At 45.5% G+C, this 17278-nt stretch overlaps 2 protein-coding genes across 10 annotated transcripts; both read left to right on the forward strand.

The window, feature by feature from the left end:
* Positions 1 to 3445: 3445 nt before the first annotated feature.
* Positions 3446 to 7897, forward strand: LOC118946515 (zona pellucida sperm-binding protein 3-like). Of its 5 annotated transcripts, none has more exons than XM_036971635.1 (11): positions 3446 to 3919; positions 3998 to 4113; positions 4203 to 4306; positions 5055 to 5232; positions 5399 to 5516; positions 5661 to 5746; positions 5865 to 6061; positions 6210 to 6386; positions 6944 to 7078; positions 7153 to 7281; positions 7625 to 7897. In XM_036971635.1, exons 1-10 carry the CDS (start codon positions 3512 to 3514, stop codon positions 7275 to 7277), a joined length of 1644 nt encoding a protein of 547 aa, XP_036827530.1. In that variant the 5' UTR covers positions 3446 to 3511; the 3' UTR covers positions 7278 to 7281; positions 7625 to 7897. The 5 variants fall into 5 exon arrangements, with proteins under 5 accessions (XP_036827530.1, XP_036827529.1, XP_036827528.1 ...); XM_036971634.1 differs by having other exon boundaries at positions 7628 to 7897; XM_036971633.1 differs by having other exon boundaries at positions 7642 to 7897.
* A 4621-nt stretch (positions 7898 to 12518) lies between these two features.
* On the forward strand, positions 12519 to 16966 carry LOC110488177 (zona pellucida sperm-binding protein 3). Of its 5 annotated transcripts, none has more exons than XM_036971612.1 (11): positions 12519 to 12992; positions 13071 to 13186; positions 13276 to 13379; positions 14117 to 14294; positions 14465 to 14582; positions 14727 to 14812; positions 14929 to 15125; positions 15274 to 15450; positions 16010 to 16144; positions 16219 to 16347; positions 16694 to 16966. In XM_036971612.1, the coding sequence occupies exons 1-10, from the start codon at positions 12585 to 12587 to the stop codon at positions 16341 to 16343; spliced, it is 1644 nt and encodes a 547-aa protein (XP_036827507.1). In that variant the 5' UTR covers positions 12519 to 12584; the 3' UTR covers positions 16344 to 16347; positions 16694 to 16966. The 5 variants fall into 5 exon arrangements, with proteins under 5 accessions (XP_036827507.1, XP_036827506.1, XP_036827505.1 ...); XM_036971611.1 differs by having other exon boundaries at positions 16697 to 16966; XM_036971610.1 differs by having other exon boundaries at positions 16711 to 16966.
* Positions 16967 to 17278: the final 312 nt, after the last annotated feature.

A 17278-nucleotide genomic window follows, 5' to 3' on the forward strand; every position in this document is an offset into this window, starting at 1 on the left:
AGAGTAGCAGCAGCGGAGAAGGGGGGGGGGGGGGTGCAATGCAAATAGTCTGGGTAGCCATTTTGATTAGATGTTCAGGAGTCTAATGGCTTAAGAGTGGAAGCTATTTAGAAGCCTCTTGGACCTAGACTTGGCGCTCCTAGTAATTAACCGTTTTCGGCCCAAATTGGTGAAAGAGCAGAAGCATACAAAAATATTTGGTTTCCCTTCAATACAGATTGCTATAACATATGCTGTGTTAGCAGATAAGTAAAATACCTATCCAGGCATTTTAAGATCTGAAATGTATCAGTGACGCCTGGGCAGAGGAACGCGACCAACATGATGGCCTTGTTCCTCTGATGGTGACGACAGAGATGGTTGCCTCGCTTCGAGTCCTTGGGAAACTATGCAGTATTTTGTTTTTTTTATGTATTATTTCTTACCCCAGGAAATCTTAAGTCTTATTACATACAGCCAGGAAGAACTATTGGATATAAGAGCGACACCAACTTACCAACATTACGACCAGGAATACGACTTTCCCGAAGCGTATTCTCTGTTTGGACCACCATCCAGAACAACGGATCTTATCCCAGAAGCTGATCCAAGACAACGGCGCCGCAGAAGGGGCAGACGGAGTGACCTCCTGGTCAGGCTACGTAAACGTGCACATTGCCCACCGCTCCCGAGTATACTACTCTCCAATGTCCAGTGTCTTGACAACAATGTAGACGAAATTCGAGCAAGGGTTGCCTTCCAGAGAGAGATCAGAGATTGTAACATTCTCTGTTTCACGGAAACATGGCTCTCTCGGGATATGTTGTCGGAATCGGTTCAGCCAAAGGGCCTCTCCATGAATCGCGCCAACAGAGATTAAACACCTCTCTGGGAAGAGGAAGGGTGGGGGTGTATGCTTCATAATTAACGACTCATGGTATAATCATAACAACATACAGCAACTCAAGTCCTTCTGCTCACCCAACATAGAATTCCTCACAATCAAATGCCAGCCATATTACCTTACAAGAGAATTCTCGTCAGTTATCTTCACAGCTGTGTACATTCCCCCTCAAGCAGACACCAAGATGTCCCTAAAGGAACTTCACTGGACTATGTAAACTGGAAACCATATATCCTGAGGCTAGATTTATTGTAGCTGTGGATTTCAACAAAGCAAATTTGAGAACAAGGCTACCTAAATTCTATCAGAATATTGATTGCGCTTTGCGTGGGGGTAATACACTCGACCACTGCTACTCTAACTTCCACGATGCATACAAAGCCCTCCCGTCAGGCAAATCCAACCACGATGCCATCTTGCTCCTACCGTCATGTAGGCAGAAACTCAAACAGGATGCACCAGTGACGAGAACTATTCAACGCTGGTCTGACCAATCGAAATCCACGCTTCAAGATGGTTTTGATCACGCGGACTGGGATATGTTCCGGTCAGCCTCAGAGAATAACATCGACCTATACGTTGACTCGGTGAGTGAATTTATAAGGAAGTGCATTGGAGATGTTGGACCCACTGTGACTATTAAAATCTACCCTAACCAGAAACCGTGGATGGATGGCGACATTCGCGCAAAACTGAAAGCACAAACCATCGCATTTATCCATGGAAAAAGGTCTGGGAATTTGCTGAATATAAACAGTGTAGTTATTCCCTCCGCAAGGCAATCAAACAAGCGAAATGCCGGTACAGGGACAAAGTGGAGGCCCAATTCAACGGCTCAGACATGACACGTATGTGGCAGGGTCTACAGGAAATCACGAACTACAAAAAGAAAACCAGCCACGTCACGGACAACGCCGTCATGCTTCCAGACAAACTAAAAACCTTCTTTGCCCGCTTTGAGGATAATATAGTGCCACCGCCGCGAGCCGCTAACAAGAACTGCAGCGCCCCTCTTCTTCTCCGTGTCTGACGTGAGTAAAACATTTAAACGTGTTAACCCTCGCAGGGCTGCTGGCCCAGACGGAATACCTAGCCGCGTCCTCAGAGCATGAAAGACCAGCTGGCTGGTGTGTTTACAGACACTTTCAATCATTCCCTATCCCAGTCTGCTGTCCCCACATGCTTCAAGATGGCCTCCATGGTTCCTGTACCCAGGAAGGCAAAGATAACTGAACTAAATGACTACCGCCCCGTAGCACTCACTTCTGTCATCCTGAAGTGCTTTAACTTAAGAGACTAGTCAAGGATCATATCATTTCCACCTTCCGGCAAAACAGGTCCACAGACGATGCAATCGCCATCACACTGCACACTGCCCTATCCTATCTGGACAAGAGGAATACCTATTTAAGAATGCTGTTCATTGACTACAGCTCAGCATTCAACACCAAGGTACCCTCCAAGCTCATCGTCAAGCTGGGGGCCCTGGGCCTCAACCCCGCCCTGTGCAATTGAGTAATGGACTTTCCTGACGGGCCTCCCCCAGGTGGTGAACGTAAGAAACAACACCCCTACCTCGCTGACCCTGAACACTGGGGCCCCACACGGGTGCGTGCACAGCCCCCATGTGTACTCCCTGTTCACCCACGACTGTGTGGCCATAGCACGCCTCCAACTCAACCATCAAGTTTGCAGACGACACAACAGTAGTGGGCTTGATTACCAACAACGACGAGACAGCCTACAGGGAGGAGGTGAGGGCACAGAATGTGGTGTCAGGAAAACAACTTCTCACTCAACGTCAACAAAAAAAAGATGATCGTGGACTTCAGGAAACAGCTGAAGGAGCCCCCCCACCCCAACACCTACATTGAAGGGACACCAGTTGAGAAAGTGGAAAGTTCCTCGGCATACACATCAATGACAAACTGAAATGGTCCACCCACACAGACAGTGCGGTGAAGAAGGCGCTACCATCCAGAAGGTGAGGTCAGTACAGGTGCATCGAAGCTGAGACAGAGAGACTGAAGAACAGCTTCTATCTCAAGGCCATCAGACTGCTAAACAGCAGTCACTAACTCAGAGAGGCTGCTGCCTACATGGGAGACCCAATCACTGGCCACTTTAACAAATGGATCACTAGTCACTTTAAACGATGCCACTTAATAATGTTTACATATCTTACAATACTCATATCATATTTATGTACTGTATTTTATACCATCTATTGCACCTTGCCTATGCCGCTTGGCCGTTGTTCATCCTTATATTTATATGTACATTTTCTCATTCACCCCTTTTAGATTTGTGTGTATTAGTTGAGGTTGTTGGGGAACTGTTAGATTACTTGTTAGATATTACTGCACTGTCGGAACCAGAAGCACAAGCATTTCGCTACACTCGCATTAACATCTGCTAACCATGTGTATGTGACAAATAAAATGTGATTTGATTTGAACATGCGTGCCAATTAAAGATCTTGACTACTCAGATGCAAGGCCAAATTAGGGCGTAATCCAGCCCAGGTGTGCAGCCTGGTTGGTTGTTAAAAGCTACCTCAGTTTTATCAATTGTAGCATAGCAGAGGCACGCTGTCCTCTAACCTACAGAGTCACATTAGTTGGTGGCATGGGACTCATGATGGCAAACACGCTCAGGTTATTGTTCAAGCAACTGGTTTGGTTTTTACTTGTGGAAAACTTCTTAATCTCTCCTGCTTTGTCATATACTTATAGCGCTGACACATGGCGAACACCGCAATTTGACAATCGTCCACGCTTTAAACAGCCTCCACTCCAACAAACAGTTTCAAGGCCAGTTCGAGTAGAAACTGTCGCTGTGACGTGCCATTCAGACTACATGGAGATAGTCGTGAAGGCTGATCTGTTTAAACTCGGTAATCTAATCGACGTGGATGACCTGCGACTTGGAGTTGAACAGTACCAAGACCAAGAGCCGTGTAGGGCTACAGCTTCAGCAGCCGGAGATGAGTACAGAATATTTGCAGCACTTTCGGACTGTGGAACCAAGTACATGGTAATATATATTTTTTTAAATTCACTAGTTGACTTCTTGAAACAACCTTCTCTTAAATGCTGCTTTGTGACTCCACAGCTGAACGAAGACTCATTGATCTACGCAAACCTCCTCAGATATACACCCAGAACCACACCAGATGGCGTTATTCGAATGGCTGGTGCTGTAATCCCAATTGAGTGTCATTATGAAAGGTGAGTTTAGGCTATACTGTTGTATGACGGTCATAGGAATCCTGCGTTGACCTATTGGTGTATTTACCGGTCTGTACTTTCTGTTTCAGGAAGTACAGTTTGGACAGCTCTTCTCTCCAGCCGACCTGGATCCCTTTCACCGCCACAGTGTCTGCTGAAGACACCCTGCAGTTCTCATTGAAGTTTATGACAAGTGGGTATATAAATCCTGGGCTGCATTTCGCAGGGTACAATTTTGTTGACCATTCAGATAATAAATCAAAAGGATACAATGGTGCTCTCCCAGAAGCTTGGTAAAACCCGTGAATTGAATGTTCAGATATCAAATGTATTTATATAGCCCTTCTTACATCAGCCCTTCTTACATCAGCAAGCAATGTAGGTGTAGAAGATGGCTAGGAAACTCCCTAGAAAGGCTCTGAGGGGTGGCCAGTCCTCTTCTGGCTGTGCCGGGTGGAGATGTTCAAATGTTCATGCATGGTCAAATAATAATCACAGTAGTTGTCGAGGGTGCAACAGGTCAGCACCTCAGGAGTAAATGTCAGTTGGCTTTTCATAGCCGATCATTGAGAGTATCTCTACCGCTCCTGCTGTCTCGAGTTGAAAACAGCCGGTCTGGGACAGGTAGCACGTCCGGTGAACAGGTCAGGGTTCCATAGCCGCAGGCAGATATAAATGTACTATGTAGCACAAATGCCCCTCTGACATGCAAAATACAGAATCACATCAGACAACTGTTATTGGGGACACTTCTATCTGCAACGTTATACAGTTTGCCTCCTAAACATGGCCCTCATTTTAATCCATTATTAGATGCTCACTAGTTGAGCGCCTCTTGACAATATGTCTTGGCCGTGGTAGGTTTAATAGCGACTCGTGTTCGTACCTTTGAAACGCATCGCTTGCAGTACGGTCTTTCTTTACTGCCATTTCCTTTCCAGGTGACTGGCTCTATGAGCGGGGTTCTGGAGTCTACTTCCTGGGTGAGCCCATCAACATTGAGGCGTCTGTCAGGGTTGCTCACCACACCAGGCTCAGGGTCTTTGTTAGCAGCTGCGTGGCCACACTGGACCCTGACAGCAACTCTGTCCCCAGATATGTCTTCATTGAGAGTGATGGGTAAGCGGGGGGGGGGATGACTTAGAATGACTATCCGGCTGGCCCGTAGAGAACGATAGAAGATGCCATTTGAGGGCTTCCACCATTTTTATGGTTTCTTTGAGATGTCTTAATTGGTTACTAAGGAAGATGCCCCAATATGTATTTTAATATTATCTCCCTCCAGGTGCTTGACGGATTCCCAGCTGCCTGGTTCCCGCTCTGGTTTCATGCGTAGAACCCAGGACAACAAGCTCGGGTTCCACATTGATGCCTTTAGGTTCTACCAGGAGGACAGGGCAGAGGTGAGGGCGGTATTTAATAAAAACAATGTTGTAGAGGCCATTATGGGTACTGTAGTTAAATTATTCTACAGTAACATAATTTACAGACATTATGTAGGCTACTGTGATTCTGCATCTTTGTTTTGCTTATCCTGTTTTTCACAGCTGTACATCACCTGCCACCTTATGGCAGTCCCTGTCATGGACCATGCAGAGCCTAGCAACAAGGCATGCTCCTTCATTGATGGCAGGTGGGATAAGTCACATTTCCTTAGTTACTGGGCTGTGACCTATTCACTGGAATAACCATAGCTTTTAAAAAAAGTGTGTGTGCCCTTGGTCCATGAGTAGATCTTTCATACATTTCAGATGGAGGTCTGCTGATGAGAATGATTTGCTATGTGGGCCTTGTCCAAGCCTGAGTAGACAGAAGGGGGTTGATCAAGCTCCAGCACAACGTCCCCTCAGTCCAAGACTAGGTGGTAGCCAACTTGAACCTCGTGTCTACCGCAACAAACCCCCAGACTCTGGTGACAATTGGAGTATTGGGATGAAGGCCAAGAAAGGTGTATTTGACATCTTAATCCCTCTATTCCATCACCACCTTCTCAAAACACATTGCAGGGGCGGGACCTTCTCCAATATGGAAATTGGGGGAAGACTAATTGAGTGTCTTGACTGCAAATGTATGTGTTTAATGTGTTGTCCTTTTAGTATGGGACCAGGCTACTACTTTGGGCCCCATGATTGTCCTCCCAAGTAAACAGAAGAGTACACCTCTATCTCCACGGACGAGTGGAGGTATCGATATACCTGGCTTCCCTGCCTCAACAGGGGACAGGAAGCCCGTATCACCTGGCAGTCTTTGGCGTGGCATGGACTTCAAGAGAGGTAATTTGACTGACATGGCATAATCTTATTCCTTATGTAGTGGACTACCTTTGAACAGGTAGTCTTGAGAACCCAACCCTAGGCAACAGCAGTGACTAGGGTCTGGTTTCAATGACTGACTTGTTTGGCAACTTCTCCCAACAAATCACGAGGCAGAACGTCATGATTTGAAACCAAATTTTGCAGGGAATACCTTTGCAGTGGTTTTAGTGAAGGTAGTTGAGGCGAACTAGCCACTTGCATAATGCACTCATTAAAAATAACTGATCTCCATCTTGCTAGCTACTATTTTGTATGTATTCAACCGGTTAAGGTAGTGACTTAGGCATCTATGCCAAACTCGCATTCTAGTACGTACAGAAGTGTAAAGCCAGTTTTTAAAATGTGTGGGAGGCAACCAGGATGTCTAGACTATTGCCCAGACCATGATGCACTGGTCAAAAGTAGTGCACTCTATAGGTCATCGGGTGCCACTTCGGACACCTGTCTTTTCCTATCCCTATAGGCTAGCAATTCTGCCAACACTAGCTGTGTTAATCTGTTACATTTAATTCCAGGACCTTATTTCGCCCAATCCCAAAATAAGGTTAGTCCCTTGGGCCCAAGGGTCGGACCCAACAACAAGCACGGTCTCGTTAGCTCTGCAACATATGATGGCTTCGTCAGGCAGAAAGAACTAATCGCCCAACGAGGTAATGACAGTACGTTACTGTTTTGAATGTATGATAATTGCATGTAGGCTCTGTGCTAAATCGTCTGTTCTCAGAGCTGGAGGCCACTCCAGACCCTGAGTTGATTCCTGCACCTGAGCCCATTGGAGACCTTGAGGTTACCACAGAGAAAGAGGGTCTGGGTGAAGAGGAGGATCAGTATGAGATTGGAACCTATTGAAAGGGTATGTATGGGATGATGGTACTGCTATTTTAGAGGGAAATAACCTGCACATGGCAAGCAGGTTAGCACTTATTGGGATGGCTCCGCAGAATGTTCACTAGCTGGCACAGCCATAAAGTAATAAAATATGATTTTTAAACATTAACCTCACTGCCAACCCTAATGCCTAACATTAAATTAAAAGCATACATTGTTACAATGTAGCCAATTTTGACTTTCCATCTGGCACATCTAGTGGAAATTGCTCGGTATTGTCCTGGAGGCAGAACTGTCTCAAATGTCAACCTGCACATGGCAATTGCCAGTATCACTTAAATATCTGCTTTTGATGTGGTTTCATAAAGAAGGGATATGTTCCCAGTCCACTATCCAATTTCTAGAATTGGAAGGCGCTGTTGTTGTGGGTGGCCCATAATAGACTTGCTCCAAGCAGCAGCAGACTCCAACTCACTGAGGTTGGTGCCGGTCCTGATGTCCCAGCACACAAGGAGGATGACCCTACAACAAAGTGACATAAGCACCACATCTGCTCCTGGCGACGTCAACCAGGGACGGGACTACCACAACACTGAGACGATGCCTGTTAATCTCTCTGAAAAATAAATGATTTAATGCTACTTCGACTGACTTTCTGTCTTCACCATTATGCACTACATGCTAGAGTAATCTGAAATATTGCCTTCATTTGTTAAAAAAGTGAGGGCCTGTTGCTGCCAACTGACATTTCCTAGTTTAGTCTTTGGTCTATTGGTGTTTGCGTAGCCAGACATCACATCCTGGATTAATGTGACTCTATCCCAAGGTTCCTGATTGAGCATGTAAGCTACAGGGCATTCTGAGACATTGGGCTTGCTATGAAGGGTCTGAGGAATGGGTGGACTGCACAGGAGGTTGGTGGCCCCTTAATTGGGAAGACCGGGCTTGTAACTGCAGTGGAATGGTATGAAACCCATGGTTTCCCGTCTTCCCTCAACCTCCACTGGCGGACTGGAACCAGAAATCGGCACTGGCATTTCTAACTGGTCCTTTTCCATAATCCGCCCCTCTTTTGAGAGACTTCGACTATTGTCCAGAAGGATCATTTAGTGCTAAAACCCAAGTGTTTGGGTTTAGTGTGGTGTGGGCCTAGCCTCAATCAATGGAAAGTTCCTCCCTGACTACATTGCAGATGCCTACCAGATCTTAAAATGCCTGGTTATGTATATAACAAATCAGCTAACCACATACAGCACTTGATGACGTGGCACACAACCACTGGTTGCAACGCTTAAGCATCTAGTTGGGCAGGCGCTACGGGATTGCCACAGCACCTGTTCTGATTTCCAAAAGCCAGAGATGAGAAATTATCAGGTGCCAATTCACACAAATTATATGGCTGCTTCTAGACAGGCAGCACAATTCTGCTCTTTTTCCACTAATTGGTTTAGACCAATCGCAACAGATTTTCAAATCGGATTGGTCAAGAGGCCAATTAGTGAAAAAATGAGCAGAATTGCGCTGCCTGTCTAAATGCAGCCAATGGCCTTAGGGTTCTAGGCCCATATTCCCAAAGCATCTCGGACTATAGAACAGCTTACCAATGGATCGGTTTTGCCTTTTAGATCAGTGCACTAGAGCCTTGTTCACACTGCAAGGCCTAATGCTCACATCTGTCTTTCAAAAAAAGTATGTATTTCACCTTTTTAACCAGGTAGGCTAGTTGACAAGTTCTCATTTACAACTGCGACCTGGCCAAGAAAGCAAAGCAGTGCGACACAAACAGGGTTACACATGGAATAATCAAACACAGTCAACACAATAGAAAGTGTATATACAGTGTGCAAATGAGGTAAGGCAATAAATTGGCCATAGTGGCAAAATAATTACAATTTAGCAATTAAACACTGGAGTGATGTGCAGAAGATGAATGTGCAAGTAGAGCTACTGGGGAGCAAAAAATATATAACAGTATGGGGATGAGGTATTTACAGCTGAGCTATGTGCAGTGATCTGTGAGCTGCTCTGACAGCCAGTGCTTAAAGATAGTGAGGTAGATATGAGTCTCCAGCTTCAGTGATTTTTGCAATAGGTTCCAGTCATTGGCATCAGAACTGGAAGGAAAGGTGACCAACGGAGGAATTGGCTTTGGGGGTGACCAGTGAAATATACCTGCTGGAGCGCGTGCTACGGGTGGGTGCTGCTTTGTTTTGGAATGCTGACTCTCCAAGCTAAGGTGACAAAGCCTACCATGGATGTTCCCAGTTACTTTGAATGTTAAAAATTATCGTGTTAGAACACTTAAACCCTCAAAGGACAATGAAACAATTTTCTGGCTTGCCACAGCAGTCAACTAGCTAGCTAGGTAGCTTTCTAGCACATTCAATAATTTGTCTAAGCAATACATATTCTTGTCAACCGACTAATTAGCAAGCAACAAGATATGTAAAATAGCAGTCTAAAAACCACGAGGGCAAATAGATAAAATTTGACCGTTAGACACAAGTCGCATGGCCAGGAATCAAATTTGTATCTGATTTCAAACCACCTTGGAAGGTCAGGGCCAGCACCAGACAAAAGCGGTCGCTTAGGGTCCCCGGACACTAGGGGGCCCCTGACCCAAAAAGGTTTATACACATATACAGTACCAGCCAAAAGTTCAGACACACCTACTCTGCTAACCATGTGTATGTGACAAATAAAATTTGATTTGATATGATTTGATTCAAGGGTTTTTCTTAATTTTTTATTATTTTCTACTTTGTACAATAATAGTGAAGACATCAAACTATGAAATAACACATGAAATCATGTAGTAACCAAAAAGGTGTCCAATTTATATTTATTCAAAGTAGCCACCCTTTGCCTTGATGACAGCGTTGCACACTCTTGGCATTCTCTCACTTAACTTCATGAGGTAGTCATCTGGAATGCATTTGAATTAACAGCTGTGCCTTTTTCAACTAGGCAAGTCAGTTAAGAACAAAATCTTATTTTCAATGACGGCCTAGGAACACTGGGTTAACTGCCTTGTTCAGGGGCAGAACGACAGATTTTTACCTTATCAGCTCGGGGATTCGATCTTGCAACCTTTCGGTTACAAGACCAACGCTCTAACCACTAGGCTACCTGCTGCCTTGTTAAAACTTTGTTTGTGGAATTTCTTTCCTTCTTAATGCCTTTGAGCCAATCAGTTGTGTTGTGACATGGTAGGGGTGGTATACAGAAGATAGCCCAAATTGGTGAAAGACCAAGTCCATATTATGGCAAGAACAGCTCAAATAAGCAAAGAGAAAGGACAGTCCATCACTACTTTAAGACATGAAGGTCAGTCAATCTGGAAGATTTCAAGAACTTTGAACATTTCTTCAAGTGCAGGTCGCAAAAACCATAAAGCGCTATGATGAAACTGGCTCTCTTGAGGACCGTCACAGGAAAGGAAGACCCAGAGTTACCTTTGCTGCAGAGGATAAGTTTATGCATGCGCAAACCAGCTGGCTGGTGTGTTTACAGACACTTTCAATCATTCCCTATCCCAGTCTGCTGTCCCCACATGCTTCAAGATGGCCTCCATGGTTCCTGTACCCAGGAAGGCAAAGATAACTGAACTAAATGACTACCGCCCCGTAGCACTCACTTCTGTCATCATGAAGTGCTTTAACTTAAGAGACTAGTCAAGGATCATATCATTTCCACCTTCCGGCAACCATAGACCCACTTCAGTTTGCATACCGCCAAAACAGGTCCACAGACGATGCAATCGCCATCACACTGCACACTGCCCTATCCTATCTGGACAAGAGGAATACCTATTTAAGAATGCTGTTCATTGACTACAGCTCAGCATTCAACACCAAGGTACCCTCCAAGCTCATCGTCAAGCTGGGGGCCCTGGGCCTCAACCCCGCCCTGTGCAATTGAGTACTGGACTTTCCTGACGGGCCTCCCCCAGGTGGTGAACGTAAGAAACAACACCCCTACCTCGCTGGCCCTGAACACTGGGGCCCCACACGGGTGCGTGCACAGCCCCCATGTGTACTCCCTGTTCACCCACGACTGTGTGGCCATAGCACGCCTCCAACTCAACCATCAAGTTTGCAGACGACACAACAGTAGTGGGCTTGATTACCAACAACGACGAGACAGCCTACAGGGAGGAGGTGAGGGCACAGAGTGTGGTGTCAGGAAAACAACTTCTCACTCAACGTCAACAAAAAAAAGATGATCGTGGACTTCAGGAAACAGCTGAAGGAGCCCCCCCACCCCAACACCTACATTGAAGGGACACCAGTTGAGAAAGTGGAAATGTCCTCGGCATACACATCAATGACAAACTGAAATGGTCCACCCACACAGACAGTGTGGTGAAGAAGGCGCAACAGCGCCTCTTCAATCTCAGGAGGCTGAAGAAAAGTGGCTTGTCACCCAAAACCCTGACTAACTTTTACAGATCCACATTCGAGAGTATCCTGTCAGGATGTATCACAGCCTGGTACGGCAACTGCTTGCCCTCAACCGCAAGGCTCTCCAGAGGGTGGTGCGGTCTGCACAACGCATCACCGAGGGCAAACTACCTGCCCACCATGACATCTATATCACCCGATGTCACAGGTAGGCAAAAAAAAGATCATCAAAGACAACAGCCACCCGAGCCACTGCCTGTTCACACCGCTACCATCCAGAAGGTGAGGTCAGTACAGGTGCATCGAAGCTGAGACAGAGAGACTGAAGAACAGCTTCTATCTCAAGGCCATCAGACTGCTAAACAGCAGTCACTAACTCAGAGAGGCTGCTGCCTACATGGAGACCCAATCACTGGCCACTTTAACAAATGGATCACTAGTCACTATAAACGATGCCACTTAATAATGTTTACATATCTTACAATACTCATATCATATTTATGTACTGTATTTTATACCATCTATTGCACCTTGCCTATGCCGCTTGGCCGTTGTTCATCCTTATATTTATATGTACATTTTCTCATTCACCCCTTTTAGATTTGTGTGTATTAGTTGAGGTTGTTGGGGAACTGTTAGATTACTTGTTAGATATTACTGCACTGTCGGAACCAGAAGCACAAGCATTTCGCTACACTCGCATTAACATTTGCTAACCATGTGTATGTGACAAATAAAATGTGATTTGATTTGAACATGCGTGCCAATTAAAGATCTTGACTACTCAGATGCAAGGCCAAATTAGGGCGTAATCCAGCCCAGGTGTGCAGCCTGGTTGGTTGTTAAAAGCTACCTCAGTTTTATCAATTGTAGCATAGCAGAGGCACGCTGTCCTCTAACCTACAGAGTCACATTAGTTGGTGGCATGGGACTCATGATGGCAAACACGCTCAGGTTATTGTTCAAGCAACTGGTTTGGTTTTTACTTGTGGAAAACTTCTTAATCTCTCCTGCTTTGTCATATACTTATAGCGCTGACACATGGCGAACACCGCAATTTGACAATCGTCCACGCTTTAAACAGCCTCCACTCCAACAAACAGTTTCAAGGCCAGTTCGAGTAGAAACTGTCGCTGTGACGTGCCATTCAGACTACATGGAGATAGTCGTGAAGGCTGATCTGTTTAAACTCGGTAATCTAATCGACGTGGATGACCTGCGACTTGGAGTTGAACAGTACCAAGACCAAGAGCCGTGTAGGGCTACAGCTTCAGCAGCCGGAGATGAGTACAGAATATTTGCAGCACTTTCGGACTGTGGAACCAAGTACATGGTAATATATATTTTTTTAAATTCACTAGTTGACTTCTTGAAACAACCTTCTCTTAAATGCTGCTTTGTGACTCCACAGCTGAACGAAGACTCATTGATCTACGCAAACCTCCTCAGATATACACCCAGAACCACACCAGATGGCGTTATTCGAATGGCTGGTGCTGTAATCCCAATTGAGTGTCATTATGAAAGGTGAGTTTAGGCTATACTGTTGTATGACGGTCATAGGAATCCTGCGTTGACCTATTGGTGTATTTACCGGTCTGTACTTTCTGTTTCAGGAAGTACAGTTTGGACAGCTCTTCTCTCCAGCCGACCTGGATCCCTTTCACCGCCACAGTGTCTGCTGAAGACACCCTGCAGTTCTCATTGAAGTTTATGACAAGTGGGTATATAAATCCTGGGCTGCATTTCGCAGGGTACAATTTTGTTGACCATTCAGATAATAAATCAAAAGGATACAATGGTGCTCTCCCAGAAGCTTGGTAAAACCCGGGAATTGAATGTTCAGATATCAAATGTATTTATATAGCCCTTCTTACATCAGCAAGCAATGTAGGTGTAGAAGCACGGTGGCTAGGAAACTCCCTAGAAAGGCTCTGAGGGGTGGCCAGTCCTCTTCTGGCTGTGCCGGGTGGAGATGTTCAAATGTTCATGCATGGTCAAATAATAATCACAGTAGTTGTCGAGGGTGCAACAGGTCAGCACCTCAGGAGTAAATGTCAGTTGGCTTTTCATAGCCGATCATTGAGAGTATCTCTACCGCTCCTGCTGTCTCGAGTTGAAAACAGCCGGTCTGGGACAGGTAGCACGTCCGGTGAACAGGTCAGGGTTCCATAGCCGCAGGCAGATATAAATGTACTATGTAGCACAAATGCCCCTCTGACATGCAAAATACAGAATCACATCAGACAACTGTTATTGGGGACACTTCTATCTGCAACGTTATACAGTTTGCCTCCTAAACATGGCCCTCATTTTAATCCATTATTAGATGCTCACTAGTTGAGCGCCTCTTGACAATATGTTCTGGCCGTGGTAGTTTTAATAGCGACTCGTGTTCGTACCTTTGAAACGCATCGCTTGCAGTACGGTCTTTCTTTACTGCCATTTCCTTTCCAGGTGACTGGCTCTATGAGCGGGGTTCTGGAGTCTACTTCCTGGGTGATCCCATCAACATTGAGGCGTCTGTCAGGGTTGCTCACCACACCAGGCTCAGGGTCTTTGTTAGCAGCTGCGTGGCCACACTGGACCCTGACAGCAACTCTGTCCCCAGATATGTCTTCATTGAGAGTGATGGGTAAGCAGGGGGGGGGGATGACTTAGAATGACTATTATCCGGCTGGCCCGTAGAGAACGATAGAAGATGCCATTTGAGGGCTTCCACCATTTTTATGGTTTCTTTGAGATGTCTTAATTGGTTACTAAGGAAGATGCCCCAATATGTATTTTAATATTATCTCCCTCCAGGTGCTTGACGGATTCCCAGCTGCCTGGTTCCCGCTCTGGTTTCATGCGTAGAACCCAGGACAACAAGCTCGGGTTCCACATTGATGCCTTTAGGTTCTACCAGGAGGACAGGGCAGAGGTGAGGGCGGTATTTAATAAAAACAATGTTGTAGAGGCCATTATGGGTACTGTAGTTAAATTATTCTACAGTAACATAATTTACAGACATTATGTAGGCTACTGTGATTCTGCATCTTTGTTTTGCTTATCCTGTTTTTCACAGCTGTACATCACCTGCCACCTTATGGCAGTCCCTGTCATGGACCATGCAGAGCCTAGCAACAAGGCATGCTCCTTCATTGATGGCAGGTGGGATAAGTCACATTTCCTTAGTTACTGGGCTGTGACCTATTCACTGGAATAACCATAGCTTTTAAAAAGTGTGTGTGCTCTTGGTCCATGAGTAGATCTTTCATACATTTCAGATGGAGGTCTGCTGATGAGAATGATTTGCTATGTGGGCCTTGTCCAAGCCTGAGTAGACAGAAGGGGGTTGATCAAGCTCCAGCACAACGTCCCCTCAGTCCAAGACTAGGTGGTAGGCAACTTGAACCTCGTGTCTACCGCAACAAACCCCCAGCCTCTGGTGACAATTGGAGTATTGGGATGAAGGCCAAGAAAGGTGTATTTGACATCTTAATCCCTCTATTCCATCACCACCTTCTCAAAACACATTGCAGGGGCGGGACCTTCTCCAATATGGAAATTGGGGGAAGACTAATTGAGTGTCTTGACTGCAAATGTATGTGTTTAATGTGTTGTCCTTTTAGTATGGGACCAGGCTACTACTTTGGGCCCCATGATTGTCCTCCCAAGTAAACAGAAGAGTACACCTCTATCTCCACGGACGAGTGGAGGTATCGATATACCTGGCTTCCCTGCCTCAACAGGGGACAGGAAGCCCGTATCACCTGGCAGTCTTTGGCGTGGCATGGACTTCAAGAGAGGTAATTTGACTCTGACATGGCATAATCTTATTCCTTATGTAGTGGACTACCTTTGAACAGGTAGTCTTGAGAACCCAACCCTAGGCAACAGCAGTGACTAGGGTCTGGTTTCAATGACTGACTCGTTTGGCAACTTCTCCCAACAAATCACGAGGCAGAACGTCATGATTTGAAACCAAATTTTGCAGGGAATACCTTTGCAGTGGTTTTAGTGAAGGTAGTTGAGGCGAACTAGCCACTTGCATAATGCACTCATTAAAAATAACTGATCTCCATCTTGCTAGCTACTATTTTGTATGTATTCAACCGGTTAAGGTAGTGACTTAGGCATCTATGCCAAACTCGCATTCTAGTACGTACAGAAGTGTAAAGCCAGTTTTTAAAATGTGTGGGAGGCAACCAGGATGTCTAGACTATTGCCCAGACCATGATGCACTGGTCAAAAGTAGTGCACTCTATAGGTCATCGGGTGCCACTTCGGACACCTGTCTTTTCCTATCCCTATAGGCTAGCAATTCTGCCAACACTAGCTGTGTTAATCTGTTACATTTAATTCCAGGACCTTATTTCGCCCAATCCCAAAATGAGGTTAGTCCCTTGGGCCCAAGGGTCGGACCCAACAACAAGCACGGTCTCGTTAGCTCTGCAACATATGATGGCTTCGTCAGGCAGAAAGAACTAATCGCCCAACGAGGTAATGACAGTACGTTACTGTTTTGAATGTATGATAATTGCATGTAGGCTCTGTGCTAAATCGTCTGTTCTCAGAGCTGGAGGCCACTCCAGACCCTGAGTTGATTCCTGCACCTGAGCCCATTGGAGACCTTGAGGTTACCACAGAGAAAGAGGGTCTGGGTGAAGAGGAGGATCAGTATGAGATTGGAACCTATTGAAAGGGTATGTATGGGATGATGGTACTGCTATTTTAGAGGGAAATAACCTGCACATGGCAAGCAGGTTAGCACTTATTGGGATGGCTCCGCAGAATGTTCACTAGCTGGCACAGCCACAAAGTAATAAAATATGATTTTTAAACATTAACCTCACTGCCAACCCTAATGCCTAACATTAAATTAAAAGCATACATTGTTACAATGTAGCCAATTTTGACTTTCCATCTGGCACATCTAGTGGAAATTGCTCGGTATTGTCCTGGAGGCAGAACTGTCTCAATAAATGTCAACCTGCACATGGCAATTGCCAGTATCACTTAAATATCTGCTTTTGATGTGGTTTCATAAAGAAGGGATATGTTCCCAGTCCACTATCCAATTTCTAGAATTGGAAGGCGCTGTTGTTGTGGGTGGCCCATAATAGACTTGCTCCAAGCAGCAGCAGACTCCAACTCACTGAGGTTGGTGCCGGTCCTGATGTCCCAGCACACAAGGAGGATGACCCTACAACAAAGTGACATAAGCACCACATCTGCTCCTGGCGACGTCAACCAGGGACGGGACTACCACAACACTGAGACGATGCCTGTTAATCTCTCTGAAAAATAAATGATTTAATGCTACTTCGACTGACTTTCTGTCTTCACCATTATGCACTACATGCTAGAGTAATCTGAAATATTGCCTTCATTTGTTAAAAAAGTGAGGGCCTGTTGCTGCCAACTGACATTTCCTAGTTTAGTCTTTGGTCTATTGGTGTTTGCGTAGCCAGACATCACATCCTGGATTAATGTGACTCTATCCCAAGGTTCCTGATTGAGCATGTAAGCTACAGGGCATTCTGAGACATTGGGCTTGCTATGAAGGGTCTGAGGAATGGGTGGACTGCACAGGAGGTTGGTGGCCCCTTAATTGGGAAGACCGGGCTTGTAACT

The sequence above is a fragment of the Oncorhynchus mykiss genome, chromosome 32 (genome assembly GCF_013265735.2).
Source record: "Oncorhynchus mykiss isolate Arlee chromosome 32, USDA_OmykA_1.1, whole genome shotgun sequence".
Lineage (NCBI taxonomy): Eukaryota > Metazoa > Chordata > Actinopteri > Salmoniformes > Salmonidae > Oncorhynchus > Oncorhynchus mykiss.

Excerpts from the sequence above, each read along its gene's own strand:
- LOC110488177 (XM_036971612.1), top strand. The coding sequence starts at position 12,585 with ATGGGACTCATGATGGCAAACACGCTCAGGTTATTGTTCAAGCAACTG. Across the intron at positions 12,993-13,070 it reads ACTGTGGAACCAAGTACATG|CTGAACGAAGACTCATTGAT; the intron begins GTAATATATATT and ends GTGACTCCACAG. Across the intron at positions 14,295-14,464 it reads GTCTTCATTGAGAGTGATGG|GTGCTTGACGGATTCCCAGC; the intron begins GTAAGCAGGGGG and ends ATCTCCCTCCAG.
- LOC118946515 (XM_036971635.1), top strand. The coding sequence starts at position 3,512 with ATGGGACTCATGATGGCAAACACGCTCAGGTTATTGTTCAAGCAACTG. Across the intron at positions 4,114-4,202 it reads ATTGAGTGTCATTATGAAAG|GAAGTACAGTTTGGACAGCT; the intron begins GTGAGTTTAGGC and ends TTTCTGTTTCAG. Across the intron at positions 5,233-5,398 it reads GTCTTCATTGAGAGTGATGG|GTGCTTGACGGATTCCCAGC; the intron begins GTAAGCGGGGGG and ends ATCTCCCTCCAG.